The 15,046-nt window shown below is 42.5% G+C and overlaps 1 protein-coding gene across 1 annotated transcript in view; it reads right to left on the reverse strand.

Moving 5' to 3' along the window:
- The window catches only part of HID1 (HID1 domain containing), a 41,094-nt gene continuing 26,048 nt past the window's right edge, over window positions 1–15,046 (reverse strand). The window contains exons 10-19 of the mRNA XM_082211040.1: window positions 14,660–14,750; window positions 12,877–13,028; window positions 12,397–12,475; window positions 10,879–11,043; window positions 10,038–10,265; window positions 9,245–9,378; window positions 6,728–6,808; window positions 5,539–5,630; window positions 3,398–3,556; window positions 1–1,960 (exon numbers count right to left, since the gene is read on the reverse strand). Coding sequence (XP_082067166.1) covers window positions 1,897–1,960; window positions 3,398–3,556; window positions 5,539–5,630; window positions 6,728–6,808; window positions 9,245–9,378; window positions 10,038–10,265; window positions 10,879–11,043; window positions 12,397–12,475; window positions 12,877–13,028; window positions 14,660–14,750 — 1,245 coding nt within the window. The 3' untranslated portion in view covers window positions 1–1,896. The remainder of the gene's footprint in view (window positions 1,961–3,397; window positions 3,557–5,538; window positions 5,631–6,727; window positions 6,809–9,244; window positions 9,379–10,037; window positions 10,266–10,878; window positions 11,044–12,396; window positions 12,476–12,876; window positions 13,029–14,659; window positions 14,751–15,046) is intronic.

Raw genomic sequence — 15,046 nt, forward strand, 5'->3', positions numbered from 1 at the left:
TTGCGGTGTTTTAAGATAATTTTATCTCTATATGTAAAGCAAATAGTTTACAGTGCAACTCTGATTTTTCATGGAACAAAGAGCAGACCTTCAACACCAACAAATGCAAAAGTCAAGATAAATTCACAAGGAACAACCCACATTGACACAAAATAAAAAGATGGGGTCTCACAAAAGCGTCTCTGTGTGAAAGGGAATGGGACAGATCAGTGTCTGGTACAGTGTGATACACTCAGCCAGACCCTTGCCAGAGCACTACCAAATCACATTTGAGAAATCAAAGACATTCCAGGGAAAGTATGAACTTCAGTCTGCCAGTGGAGGTGGAAGGTGAGATGAATAGATTAGTTTTGCCAATGAGAAAGGAGTGAGATAAAGGATATTTGTCCTTTAAATTCTTCATCTATTTTCATCTTCTAAATATTTAGAATAAGCTCCAGATAAAACCTAGAATTTGCCAATTCTGTCCAAGATAGCCTATCCTATCCTGTTTAGGATAACCTAAAATATATGACACATCTCTCATTTCCTGTAAGTGAGCAAGAACTACCCATAGTGAACAAAAACTGTGATTCCAAACTGGTGGTGGCCTCTGAACCCTTTGAGAGCCTTCTGGGGAGTCTGAAGAAACTTAGACTCAAGTGGTGATCAGCCAGAAATAGACCTGTCATTCCATGACCATATTTGCAAGGGGATGTTGGCTTGCATCGTAAGATACAAAACTAATTAAACTCATGTTAGCTAACCCAGGTCTAAGCATAAATCTCCAATTCCGAAAATAGAAAACTCACATTCCTCTGTAAGAACACTTTTCAAATTCATGTTGATTCCTCAGAGACACATTCCAAAGGCATGTGGTCTATCAACCAGCCTTTGCCAGTCCCTCATGAATTCTGCTAGGGAGAAATTCCCATTCCCCCCGCTAACTTTGAATCTATAAATCTAGCTTAAGCAACCCAGAACAGAAGCCACACGGCGCAGCTTCTTAAATAATTAAACTTCATTCTAGCAGTCTTACTGCCTACAGTTATCATTAAACACAACAAAACGATTTTCTAAATCCCTGAAAAAGAGCATGGGTCCACTCCCTCCCACCCTCTCGCCACATGTCCCACGTCAGAACAGCTTTCCCAGAAACAATTCCTGCAACAAACACAGTGTGATGCATCTTAGAGACACATCCACCATTAAAAGGGAGGAAGGACGAGGGAAGAGGAATGTGGATGCTACATTACAGCACCAGTACAAAGTAGTTAAGCACATTTTCAGTGACAGGAAAGAAACGACCAGACCCAGAAGATTAACCTGAAGTGACTTAAATAAATAGAACGCCACAGCCACCTAGTAAAAGCTACTACTCCACCCTGGGAAGTTACAATAAAGCAAAACACCAGCAAGGTGGGCAACATAAAAGTGGTGGTAGGATACATTCTTTGGGGGGGGGAAACCACAGAGCTACCTTCTGCGGTAGCACTTCCTTCATTGGTCCAGTTTTATATCACTCTTTACATTCAGCATATTTTAAATTGAAAGGCTGAATCTGACCAGGGAATGAAAAGATCGCTTCTCTAGCTAGTCAGGTTCAGAACCCCACCCAGAAGCAGAAGAACAGCATGGTGATATACGGGTTGGTTTTCAGTGCAACCACCCAAAGCTTTCCTTGCACATTCTTCCATCAAAGTTCCCTGGGAGCTGGGGGTGAGGGAAGATTTTTAGAGGGGGGAGGGGTCCTCAGCTTGAAAGTGGCAGGTCAGTAAATGGAGGTGATTGTCCTTTGGATCACTCAGCAGGCAGTGAAATGAAGGAAGAGCTGTGATGAAGAAGCGCACAGCAAGATCCTTGTTTCCAGTGTTCCCCTCTCAACAGGGGCAAGTTCCTCCCTCTCTTCCCCATTCCTTAGACTCGCTGAATTTCAAACAGCTTTACATCCGTGTCATACCAGATAGGGGGATCCACATTCCTGAAGAGAAACAGAAGTTTGTTTTATTAGGCAAACACGAATCCCGGCGTTTTCCCATCTAGGATAGTTACAACGTTCACAAAACTTTAACAGATTTGCAAACTCATGAGGTCAACAGACACAAGTTGCTAAGGGCCACACTGTTTGTGATGTTCAGTCAACTATTTCTTTATTATTTTTCTGCTCTTCTCAGACTGGAAGCAGCTCTCCAGAGTCTCAGACATATAAGTATTCTACATCTACCTGTTTTCTGATCCTTCTAAAATGAAGATGCCAAAGATTTTCTTTTACAAAACAGAACTGTGGAAGATCAGTAGTGGTGAGGCTTCGTAACTCTTTCTCCTCCAAGGCCCCCCACCTTAAAAAAATTCCACACCCACACTCAAAAAAAAAATAACAAATCAAAGTGATGCAGATCATCCAAACATATACAACTTGTGTATACAGTGTAAACTCACTGCTGTAGCTGGCTAAAAGTATATCCTTCCTATGCTGCTTCAACCTCTGAGATCCACTTGTAATCCATATAACAGAGATCGCAAGTACAAGAAACTGTGAAAAGATTTACTTGTCACCATGTCCATGCCTGCAGAAAGTTCCACTGGAACAATTATCTCCACCCAGGCAATTATCTCCACCCATGGAGATAATAATTCTACATTATAATAAACTGTCTACCATTTCCTTACTGATATTGTTATAGCAACTGCAAGTTCCTTCATGGCAGTATTATTAAACTATTCCATACCACCAGGATGGGCAACCTGTGTTTTAATATACTGTTTAAATCCTGAAATTATCCGTCTTTAGCTGAGAAGGGGAAATATACACGCAGGTCCAGCACCCATGCCCGAGGGTAAAAGATCCAAAAAATGAAATGGCAGCATTTCTTAAAGGTTCAGAACCGAACACTGAATAGATGTCTAGGGCTGAGTAGACGCTTATTGTGAAGAGGATTTTTTCCCATTTCCCCAAGGTAACATGACCCATTATGGATTTTCTCTTAAATTTACTTTCCTGTATCTTAACCTCATGCTCTCCATACTATATTAAGGGCACCTGAGGAATAATTGTTCTCCCTTTTTATTTCCAATATCTAAACATTATTTTGAATTGCCGTTTTGTTTTCAAATTCTAAGCCCAGTTCAATACTAAATGTACGTTATTCTCAGATGCCGATAAAACCCTGATTACACTTCAAAGTGATCTTACTGAAAATGAAATGTCATTCTCTGTACAGAACCTAACAACATGGCTCATGACAGGCTTGGCATCCATTACTTTGTGCAACATTTAAAATTCACAGCATAACTCCACCTCATGGTTATGAAGGCAGCCTTTAGTACCAACCACTTAACTGAAAACAAGGCAGGCAACTCGTCAGCAACATGCTATCAGTGAAGAAAAATGAATTTGGGTTGTTTTGGGCCGACTTACCTCAAATAAATAACTCCCCACATGTAAGTGCGGAACCACATAGCAGTGCCACAGTTAGCCTGGTATTTGCGGATCAGGATGGGATGAGGAACAGGAAGCAGCCCCACCAATGTGCCATGCTGCAAGAACTTCAGAATCTCAGACTCATCTGTGAGGCCCCTGGAAAAAAGAGAGAACACTTAAATGGATGCTGCAGAAGAATAAACGTGACCCACAGAGTTTCCTTTTATTGGTGTGCACTCAAGTTCCACGGACAAGGGCAAGATGAAAGAGCATTAGAAATTCTCTAAAACTGCCAGGAATTCCCTGCAGAACATACTGAAGTGTCCAGTTATTTCCTTCAAAATGACACTAGTGTATTGGTCCAAGCTTGATCTTACAATACACTAAGGGGCTAAATTACATACAACTCTGGAGCTCTGTGTCTGGAGGTCCAAGGCAATGTACTTTTTTGTAAAAGCAGCCACACATTTCCAGCTGAGGTCAGGCACAGGGGGTGAAAGTACAATCCTTCCTACAGCTGTCATCTAGACTGCTCCTCTGGAACAGCTGTTGCCAACAGGAAGTTCTACATGTGGGCTAAAAATAAATTAAGTGAACAAGTTCCCCCTCCACAACTAACAGCCATTAAGGAATGAGGGTGATCTCAATAAGGGCCCACTCCACCCACACCCATTGCAGTTCTAGTCTAAAACTGGACCCCGTGGCTCATTTTACAAATTGGGAGCTGCAAAGCAAAGAGCTCCAATGTGACATGCAGTTTTGGTCCAGTGAAGAATGTCAACTTTGCCAATAAATATCTTCAGTCAGGACAAAGAACACCAAAGAGTTTACCCACACATTTACAGGTATCTTTTTTCTGGTTGTTAATGAGGTGACGGAGACTTGCCTATTACAAAAATTGATTAGGACCATAATGCTTATGTTTACTAACTCAACATATGTTGATAGGATATTATCTCTTTGAATAAGGAAAATTGCACAGTAACATTACAGATTATGCATGAGATATCAGCCAGATTCAGGCTGGATCTAGACACATCAAAGAAGCGTTTCAGTTTAAAGCGTTATAAATTTAAACGGAAAACAGGTAGAGAAAAAACGGGACTGCCATGTTGCCACCTGGTGGCACAATGTTATATTGCATATACAACGCATATAAGTCACTTTTTCTTTACCAATCTAGCTGAGTTCATAGTTTCAGCAATGTACTGTATGCTATCAGTGCAATAATAAGAGTTCAGAATTGCTTCTGTGTAAAGTGTTATCTGGAATCGTTATCGTGCTGCAATTTATTGCCTTTCTTAGGGAAACCAGTTAACCATCAGGTTGTGCAGCTGTAGGGAGCCAGCCCCATAATGCTCTGCACTTCTTAAACCACCCCCTCAAGCAATTCATTGGGGTATAGAATCAAAAGGCCCTAAGAAAATGCAAATGTGGGGTCCATACTCCTTCTCAAACTTTGCACTAAAGAAGATATACAGAGGTGGGGAAATCATGCTCTCTATTCAAGGAGAAGATCAGTTTCAGAGATCTTCAGAGAACGTCCTTGAGTTGCTGCTGGCTAATTTTAATGGTGACCATGCTTATGTTATTGTGGGTATAGGATTTCTTATTATCATCTAAACCATAGTGTATGATTACTTTTAGAGTTTGTTGTTGTGTGAGTATTTTTTTAATGGAAAGTTTGTATTAGAACTGTATCTCTCACTGCAATTTGCGCTAAGACCTGCATAAGCTGATGAACAAATGAAATTTATTGTATTACCACAGTTAAAAGAAATTAGCAAGAAGATGTTCCTGCCATGCATTAGGTAAACAACAACAACAAAAAAACCTCTTGAGGGGAAGGTTGGCATGTGCAAGCTCCTAACAGATCTCTTGCATAGCCTCAAAGCTGGGCTTTGCACAAGTGCAGAGCCCCATACATTGAATCAATATAGATAGACTTCTTTCTGATGTTTGGGACTGCATGTACTTTGGGTAATTATTGCCAAATTTGATATTACCCAAACTCCTATAGAAAAGTGAGCAGAGGGCATGTCCTGATCATCACAGTATTGACTTCTTTATAATTCCTATCACTTTACAACTCCCCTCTGGCCCCGCCCTCAAATATTCAAAGGACCATAGACACTTACTTGTCAATGCAAATCTTCTCTACCTGGGGGACCAAGACCTGTAAAAGCCGCATGATTGTCTGTAGGGGCAGCTTTGACTTCCAAGATACTACCTACAAAGAAAAGGAGTAGAAGATAAAATCAATGATTTTGAACAACTCAGAAAGCATACAGATGAACATATTCATGTAGAACATGTCAAGTATATCAAACTAGGTTGCCCTTAACAGGGACAGTAGGAACATTAGAGTATGTACCTACAAAAGGAACTTCCATGTCCCCCCCCCCCCGCCACAAAAACATAGGCAGGGGTTCTGTGAATGCTTATATTAATTTTTTTCTATAAGAGAATTAAGTCTTCAAACATAACCACACAAGCTCTGAACACTGTAGTTTTCTGAAAGAAGAGTACAGTGGTACCTTGGTTCCCGAACGGCTTAGTTGACAAACAAATTGGCTCCTGAATGCCGCAAACCCAGAAGTAAGTGTACTGGTTTGTGAACGTTTTTCGGAAGCTGAAAGTCAGTTTCTGCTGTCGGCATTGTTTCCGGGGCCAATGAGAAGCCATGCCTTGGGTTTTCAAATGTTTTGGAAGTCGAATGGACTTCCAGAACGGATTGAGTTCAAGAACCAAGGTACCATTGTACTCTGTCCCTACAGAGACAGAGAAAGCCGCAGGCCACCCCAGGGATAAACCCTCTTCTCATTTAGAATGAACACGCAGCAACCCACCCTTCCACAGACAGAAAGAATCACGTAGACTTAAAAGCTAAGAAAGACTGCTTAACTACTAATAATTTTGATATTAAAAGCTTTTTATTGCATGCAGTGCGCAAAGTTCATTATAATTCCTGCTTCATTAAGCAATGAAGGGAGCAATGGAGCAGGACCAAAAACTATAGTGATCCCTAATGAGGGATGAAAAGTGTAGCACCTGCTTGCTGTTCTTTGCAGGCCCCTCTCTGCTCAGGTCCAGGTGGCAGGAGAATGCTGCTTCATCACTTTGGAACAAGCACACACACCCCTCCCCCGATTGCATCACGCTTGCTGTAAAAAGGGCTCAGGGTGGGCATCTGCTCTAATGCACATAGCATTTTACTTAATCACCGCCTGTTTACTTTAACTGACTAGGAGCAGCCCCAGTTCAGCTCCTGCTGAATCAATAGGGAGTGAGAAGGAAAAGGAATCATGGAGCACAGGCTCCTCTCACCCATTCAGGAGTTGGATTCCACTGCCCAACTGAGGATGCACTGGACTGACGCCGTCGATCTCGCCGGGGCTGCAATGATTCCTGAGAAAAAGGGACACAACCATATCACTTACCAACTTATCTGCGCCACACTGCTGCCTGGCTAATGCAAATATTACTTTACATGCCGGTCAAGTGGGAAGATAAAGCATGAAAAGTAAGTGCAGTACATGAAAAGGAATGGGTGGGAGGGAAGCAAATGCAAATTTCCCCAACATATTCTTTTTCATTAATTCTGGGGGTTTTTCACTGCAATTTTTCACATTTGGAGGTTAACCATTCCAGATGGGCATAGCAATCTATGCCCCTGATTTGCTGTGCTGAAGAGGGTTTGGAAGAGGTAGACAGGGCCCCTCCACCCAGGCCTGCAAAAATCTGCTGGACTCTGCCAGGAGGAGCTCAACCAGCAAGACGTGCCCCAGTGTACTCCCCCAAACTGAGTGCAGAATCTATTGCTGGTGGTATTGCTACAAGCGGAAGCCAGCAGAAATTCTAGAAACAGGGCATGGGGTGGGTGGGGAGGGGGAGAGAGCTGAGCTGGCACAGGATCCAGCAGATCCTCAGCCAGCCCTGCCACTGTTATAGAAAAGGGCCCAATCCAGTGCCAATCTGTGAGCTGGCGTAGCATCCCCACTTTCTGCCTTAGATGGTGTGGGCAGTGGGACTGTGGATGCATTCAGCCCCTACCTCTCTTGACCAGGGGCTTGTATTCTTCACCTCTAAGGTCAAGAAATCTAGCAGCTGTGTCTTAACATGCATCATGGATATTCACTGACTATACTGAACCAAATTTGTTACTGGGAGACCTTCAGCTCATATCATTTCCTGTGTGGTCATAGGGCCTTTGTGCTGGACATAAGGCCACTCTACACTTAAGCCCCAATAAAAGCACCTCTGCAGGACAAAGCTGCAGTGTAGCATCCACTTCCAGGTACGTCTAAGTGGGCAGTTACAAAAACTCCTCACTGATACCATTCATCTCTGGAAACACTATACTGAGCTCTAAACCAACAGAAGTGTAATGCTGCTTATCTGGAAGCAAACAAGGTACAAGATGATCTGGGTCTCTATCTTTTTTTGCCTCCAGGATTTATTTATTGTCGCCATAAAGTGATAACACAATCCAGCATAATTTACAGGCACATTAACTTTATGGTATGTAGACTCCTGGACACCCCCAATAAAGCTTCCACAAATCAATCCATGAAAATACCTGTTTGGGGCCCCTGTTCATGCCCTCCCCCATCCCCAGAGCATGAGAACCTTAACCCTGTCATCAGCAAATGTCCACAAAACTGACATTTTAAGAGCAGCATAATTCTATTTGATCTACACAGCAATGTGTCAAACGGAGATACTTGCTAGATTTGTCCTGCTGATAAAAAAGAATTATTCAGGTTTAAAGTATGGATCTGAAACGCCACCAACTTCTCTGTAGATGAGAAAAAGGCAGACTCCGAACTGCAATATGTAAGAAACCCATTTTGGATCACCTCGTTTTCTACACACACAAGCACTTTACCAAATGTGCTTTAGTGGATTTAATGCCAAGGGCAACAGTGTCCTTGAACTGCATCAAGGATAGCACTAGATCAGTGGATCCCAAACTCCCCCCACCCCACCCCCAGACCACTTGAAAATGGCTGAGAGACTTAATGGACCACTTAATGATTTTTTCTGCCTGCTGTAGAAATTGTAATGTGCTATGCTAGATGCTGTATGGTTTCCTTAATGGTGTTTTCATTGTTTCTTTTATTTCTTATAAGTCATATTAAAATTTTAATTCTATGGAATTCAAATTATAATGTAATCATAGAATGGTAGAGTTGGAAGCTACCCCCAAGGGTCATCTATTAAAATCCTCTGCAATGCAGGCATCTTAACTAGATCATCCATGTCCAATGGCCATCCAACCTCTGCTTTAACAACTCCACAAAGGAGAGTCCGCTGCTTTTTCTTGTACAATAAAATACAATATAAGAAATAATAGGTGCAACAACAATACCATTAAATACCATTAAGAATGTTTAAGAAGATTGACGTGTAGTCTCTCCTCTTCAACCACAAATCTGTAGACACACCATCTGAATGAAGCTCATGGTTGTAGGACCATACAGTGGTACCTCAGTTTACAGACGCTTCAGGTTACAGATGCATCAGGTTACAGACTCCGCTAACCCAGAAATAGTACCTCGGGTTAAGAACTTTGCTTCGGTATGAGAACAGAAATTGTGCTTCAGCAGTGCAGCAGCAGCGGGAAGCCCCATTATCTAAAGTGGTGCTTCTGGTTAAGAACAGTTTCAGGTTAAGAACGGACCTCCAGAACGAATTAAGTTCTTAGCCAGATGTACCAGTGTAGTTTGAGAACTCCTACTCTAGATACTGTTATTCAGTACCTGTATTACAACTACTAGCTGTGCAAGTTTAGACAATAATAATCAGAATGTGTCCAAGCACAAAAGCAACATGTAGCCGTACCCCACTCCAAGATTCTGTGTCACTGATAACGCCAGGAGGGCTGCCTTGTGCTGCAGACTGCGCAGACTCTGGCTCCAGGGAGCGCATCGTCCCATCTTCAGACACCTGGGCTTTCTCAGTGAGCTTGTCAATACCTGAATTTGGAAGACAGCATTAAGAGGAAGCCAAGCAAGGCTCGGAGGAGGTCAACAACATAACTTAGACCAAATGATGCAACTCCCACCACTTGCCTTTCTGTTAAGTAGATTCTTCTTGCTTATGTTTAAACCGACATATCAAGACATGTAAATTTGACATTTGTTTTAACACGCAATCATATTTTATAATGTATATTTTTTAACTGTTGGTTTTGTTTTGAAATTTTTAAGGCTAACATCTGATTTTATTGGTAATTTTAATGTTATATAAATCTTGTTAGATAATTTCCCACCACTTTTTCAAGAGCAGAAAGCACCTCATTCTAGAAAAAGGAGAACTATCATGGGGGAGGGTAGGCAAGCTCCCCGGTAATTGAATTAAGCTTAGGGACTAGGAAACCAAGACGGGAACATTTGGTCGTTTGTGGGTAGCTACAAAACAGCCCGGTTCAAATGAGGGTTCTATGGCAATATCCTGGCAATGGTTCTATGACAATATCCCGGCTGACAAAGCCGTTTCATAACATGGAGCTTAAGTTATTTCCCTAAATGATCTTCGTCATCAGGAAAGACATCAAAGATTGATCCAATTCATCATCTTTAACTGAACTTACACTTTATTTAAGCAATTATACAACAATAAAGGTTAGACTGACCTGGAGTTGCTACCAAGCTGGCCTTTAGCGTCCCGGGCTCAGCAGGTGCAGCCGGTCGAGATCCTTCCATGGACACTCCGTCCTGAGAGTTGGTGCGAGATATAGGTTCGGGAGCTTTCTTTTTGCGCTGCAAAGCTCTCTGGATGGACTGCAAGTCAGTAGGCAGATTGGCCAGCTGATGGAACACATTTCGCTTGCGGATAATGGCATAGACCAAGTTGGAATTGCCTAGGAAATCACAGCAGCAGAAGGGAGAAAAAACATGATTAAGTAATTTTATTTGCAGGGTAAAAGACCTATAAATAAGCCTGGGAGGCTGTATGCTACTTATAGTCCTGTATCAAGAACATCTTTCCTTACCTTCTCCTATATTACCGCTAGGGGAAAAATTTAGTCCACAAAGCAAAAGCACAGTTCTTGAGTTGTTTACAGGGTACCCAGTTGGCAATGCTAAAGTTAAGATCAATAACAGAGCAGAAGGAAGTGGGAGCCTAGTGAGCAGCATGCAGGATCTGGACTTGAATTTGCTTTCTTGCTTGGCTACCTGCTTACTGAAACTTTGGCCTAGTCACTGTTCTCAGCCTTAGTGCCCAGTGCATAAAATGGAAGCTATAGTGACATGGATCAAAAGCAGTGTTAGAAACTGGGATAGAAAAGCTGGAAGCCAAATGACTTCTGGGACTTGGGTTGTGGGTGCCAAAACAGAATGTCTAGTTGTTATGGGGAGGGGGCGTGACAACACTTTTTATTATTACTATATTTAGAGTAATACATTTTCTTCGTTCTTGGCATGCCATCAGAAAGGGGTATTGGGCCAGCTTATTGTTTAGCAGCTACTCACCATCAAACTGATATTGAATGATATTATTGAAAACTTCCAGCAAAAAGAAGACAAGGTGGTGGTTCTGGACAGCGGAGAAGAGGAACCAGGTGGTTGAAAATGCTTCCAACAAGTGCAGCAGTTTGTTAGCAGCTACCATGGAAAGAGACTTCAAGTATGGAGATACTGGAAGAAGGGGAAAAGAAAATTAGGGTGACAGTAATTCCCTTTATGATTGCTTATCTTCAGCATACATGGCACTTTAACACACAGAGAGAGAGAGAGAGAGAGAGAAGGAAGGAAGGAAGGAAGGAAGGAAGGAAGGAAGGAAGGAAGGAAGGAAGGAATCTAAATTTTAACAGTGGGGAAGGTACATGGGGCAGTTAAAGACAGCAAAGGATGGATGTGAACAAATGTTGTTATACACCCTAAATTACTGCAGGGGAGTAGGATTAAACCAAAGGCTTCATAGTAGGGGCGAATTTTGGGAAGGCACGTATTTACTAGTTCACTCAGTCTTTTGTGAACTGGTAATGTAAAACCTTAAATAAAAATAAAGAAGTTTACATCTAATTCTAGGAAAAGGTGAAGCAGGAAACTTTGTTGAAGTTTGCCTCATATCTTGAAAACTAGTTTAGGGGTTTTATGTGTGTTCCATAAAGGGAAAGGCAGACTGTAGTGTCTCGTTACACAGGGTTCCATAGCTGTTACCTTCAGAATTAGGAGATACGTGCACCATATGGGGCCTTGTAAAATAAAGGAAACCTGATCAGACACCACTTTAGCCTTTATGACACTCTTCTTGTGTTTTTAAAATTTGTTTAAATGGTTAATATATTTGGAACAAAACCCTGTAACAGGATACAAGAGCTAGTAAAGAAAAACTAAGTCAATTATGAAAAGGCAGTTCCAAAAAATGCTACAGGTTTCCCTTAATATGAAACAAATCTTGATTCTAAGTGACTGCATATTGTTAGCGAAGGAGGCCAATGCCATCTACTGCAGTGGAGATGGTATTGCACCATTTCCTCAGCTCCTCATAAAATTACTTCAATGCTTATTGTACAGATTGACACAAACTAGGATGTGTCTTGAACGAGAGTAAGGAAATGCACAAAATAACTCAGTGAACATTTCCCAACTGTTGCACTCACAGTGGTCTTCTCCGACCGAGTTTAAGGAACTAGAATGAAGATTTCTAGAAATAACATCTGCATATATTGGGTGGTATCCAACTAAACAGTTCCACTAGCGCAAACTCTTTTAGCTGCACAACATAACTTCCCCTCCCTCTTCTCTCGCCATGAAGCTGATTTAAGGGGACACAGAAGAGGGAAGGGAAGGTTAGCTCCACCACATGCCAAAACCCAACCATCTGTTTTGCAGGATACCAGCAACTGTCTGTTCCTTCAGATGTCAAGAGAAACACTGCTGGATTATTATACTACCAAAGGTTTCTTTTGTGGGGAGGTTGTTGATTTAAACATAAATCTCCATAACTAAGTAAGTGTTTCAATACAGTTCACTCTGGCACCTTACCATTCACAATGATAGTAAGGAGGCAGTCAAAGAGGGGCTGCAGCCTCTGGTGCCCACTGGTGATGATCTTATGAAAGACCTGGAACACAGAATGAAAGTGGAAATGAACAGGTGCAAACAGAATTATCCTGTGCTGGCTGTTGCCACCACTGAAGAGCAAATGTAGCATATGAAATTCTATAAGTCGACCATGAAGCAGTTCACAAAATTCCTGCCCATTTCTCCTAAACTCTGATTAGCAAGACACGGGGCTCACATACACTTCCACTCGTCCTGTGTTTTCTAGGCATGATTCTGAGTGGTGGTCTGTTTTCCCTGCCACTTTCCTCCAGAAAACCAGACTCTTTAGTGCTAAATTGGAATAGACGACAATCCATGGAAAACCCAACTGCCGTTTGTTCAGCATTAAACTGTGGGTTTTTCTTTGGAAAACAGAAGTGTGGATGGGCAATGGGCACGGCTGGTAACTGCGACACTCACAATGATCAGGAGATCTGCGTGTGTCCCTGTAAATACAGGGATATCCATTGGTACTCGAACGGAGTACGGCTTGTTCAGCCGAACCCCAAAATTTCTCTCTCCACTCAGCAGCAGTAGGATGAAGACACCGATATGCATAAGCCCAACACGTGCTGTAAAAAGAAGAACAGTGTTGACGTTCAATCAGCTAACAGAGATAACGCAAATAATTTTGTAGAAGAATCTTCTGCACAGCAGCTCCACTACTGTTCAGTCCAACGGTCCTAAAGACACTCATGATCAAAACAGACCCATTTCACTGCTGACACCCAAGCAGTTTAACAGGGAAAGGGCTACAGCTCAGTGGTAGAGCATCTGCAGTGCATGCAGTTTTAATCCCCAGCATCTCCAGGTAGGGCAGGGAGAAACCCTTATTTGAAATCCTGGAAAGCTGCTCCCAGTCACTGCAGGCAGTGCTGAGCTGGATGGACTGTTGATGATCTTACTCAGTATAAGGCAGCTTCCTATATATGTCATGGGGCAATGTGTGACTGCTGATTTTGTGAATGTACTCCAAGAAGGGTACTGAAAAAAGGAGAGGGAGGTCCAAACCAGATATGACAGGGAAGCCACACATATTTACACGTTTAAAGCAGGGAGTGTGTCGACACCGTTTGCACAAAAAGAACCAAATGCCTGTGAAGAGCTAAACCCTATCCTGCCTTAGCTCACAGTGCTCCACTGCCTGCAGTAGTTCTTTCTCAGCCCAGCTCCAATAATGGCACTGAGCAGAGCTGAAGAGAAACATACTTGTAAACAATGTACAGTGGTACCTCGGGTTACAGACGCTTCCGGTCACAGACTCCGTTAACCCAGAAATACTGTAGTACCTCAGGTTAAGAACTTTGCTTCAGGATGAGAAGAGAAATCGTGCTCTGGCAGCACGGGGGCAGCAGGAGGCCCCATTAGCTAAAGTGGTGCTTCAGGTTAAGAACAGTTTCAGGTTAAGAACGGACCTCCGGAACGAACTAAGTTCTTAATCAGAGGTACCACTGTAGTGAGGTTGGATGAGAGATGGCTAAGCTCCATTCATCTATGAATGCCTTGTCATGTTAAGGAAAACAAAACAAAGCCCTGAACCCTCTCCCTCCGCCATGCTTTACACATGAAAATAACAGACATGTCTGCCCATGTCTAATCTGGCGTGGCCCTAACACAGCTCTCTTGCCTCTGCATCTAGAATCTTTATGGCTGATGACCCAAGAGCCAAGGAAAATTAACATGGGTATCATTTGATTAAATTATGTTTGGCTTCTGGGTGCTGTGAACAGGAGACACCAAACCCACTTCTCACATATTCTAATGGTAACACACTGACCTGTGCTTTTCCAGCCATTCTTTTGGATCTTGCAAATCAGAGCCACCAGCTGAGCAGTACAGGAACACTAAGATTAGTGGGGAAGGCTGCTCATGATGGCCTATGGCTATATGACTGTAAACTGATAATTCTGGATTCTCATGCTGTGTACACACTAGTGGGCAGGCAGTGGGTATGGGTGTCTTCCTGTAGCTTATGTTTTCAAGTTGGGTCAAAGCTGATGGGGTGGGGTGGGGCTGTATTGAAATACAGCATTTTTCAACCTCACATACTCTCTAGGCACAACCTCTTCAGTTGAATTGGACCCAACTACAGCTACACCCATGAAGTTATTTCCAGTATCTGTGACTGCACAAGCAATCACAGTGAATGCAGAAGCAAGCCTTATCAGCCTGAGTTTTGAGAAAAAGACAAGGCCAAACTTACACTGATCTGCCCTGGCATCGTTCAGGAAGAAGAGAATTGGCACCAGGATATCTAGGACATCGCTACTCTTCAGCACAAAGAAGAGAAATTTCTGAAAGGGAAAGATAAATACTTGAACTCCTTCACACAGTTTATCTACTCTATAGGTCCAGCCACGGCCCAGTGGCCCAACAGAAAGAAACTGATGCTTTATATGAAGATGTGTCAGAGAGGAGGAATAGCATACAAACCAACAAGTTGAGAAGTGCCGGCTAGTTTTTCAGTGGTTTTGTGTTTTAGAACTCTGCTTTCTGCTGACTGCATTGCAGCACAAAAAAGTTAAGGAGCAAGCCCTAGTAACTCAATGAGTCTGTCTTCTAAATAGATATGGTAGCATTTGCACTGATA

The sequence above is a fragment of the Podarcis vaucheri genome, assembly GCF_965113315.1.
Source record: "Podarcis vaucheri genome assembly, chromosome: 2".
NCBI classification, from domain to species: domain Eukaryota; kingdom Metazoa; phylum Chordata; class Lepidosauria; order Squamata; family Lacertidae; genus Podarcis; species Podarcis vaucheri.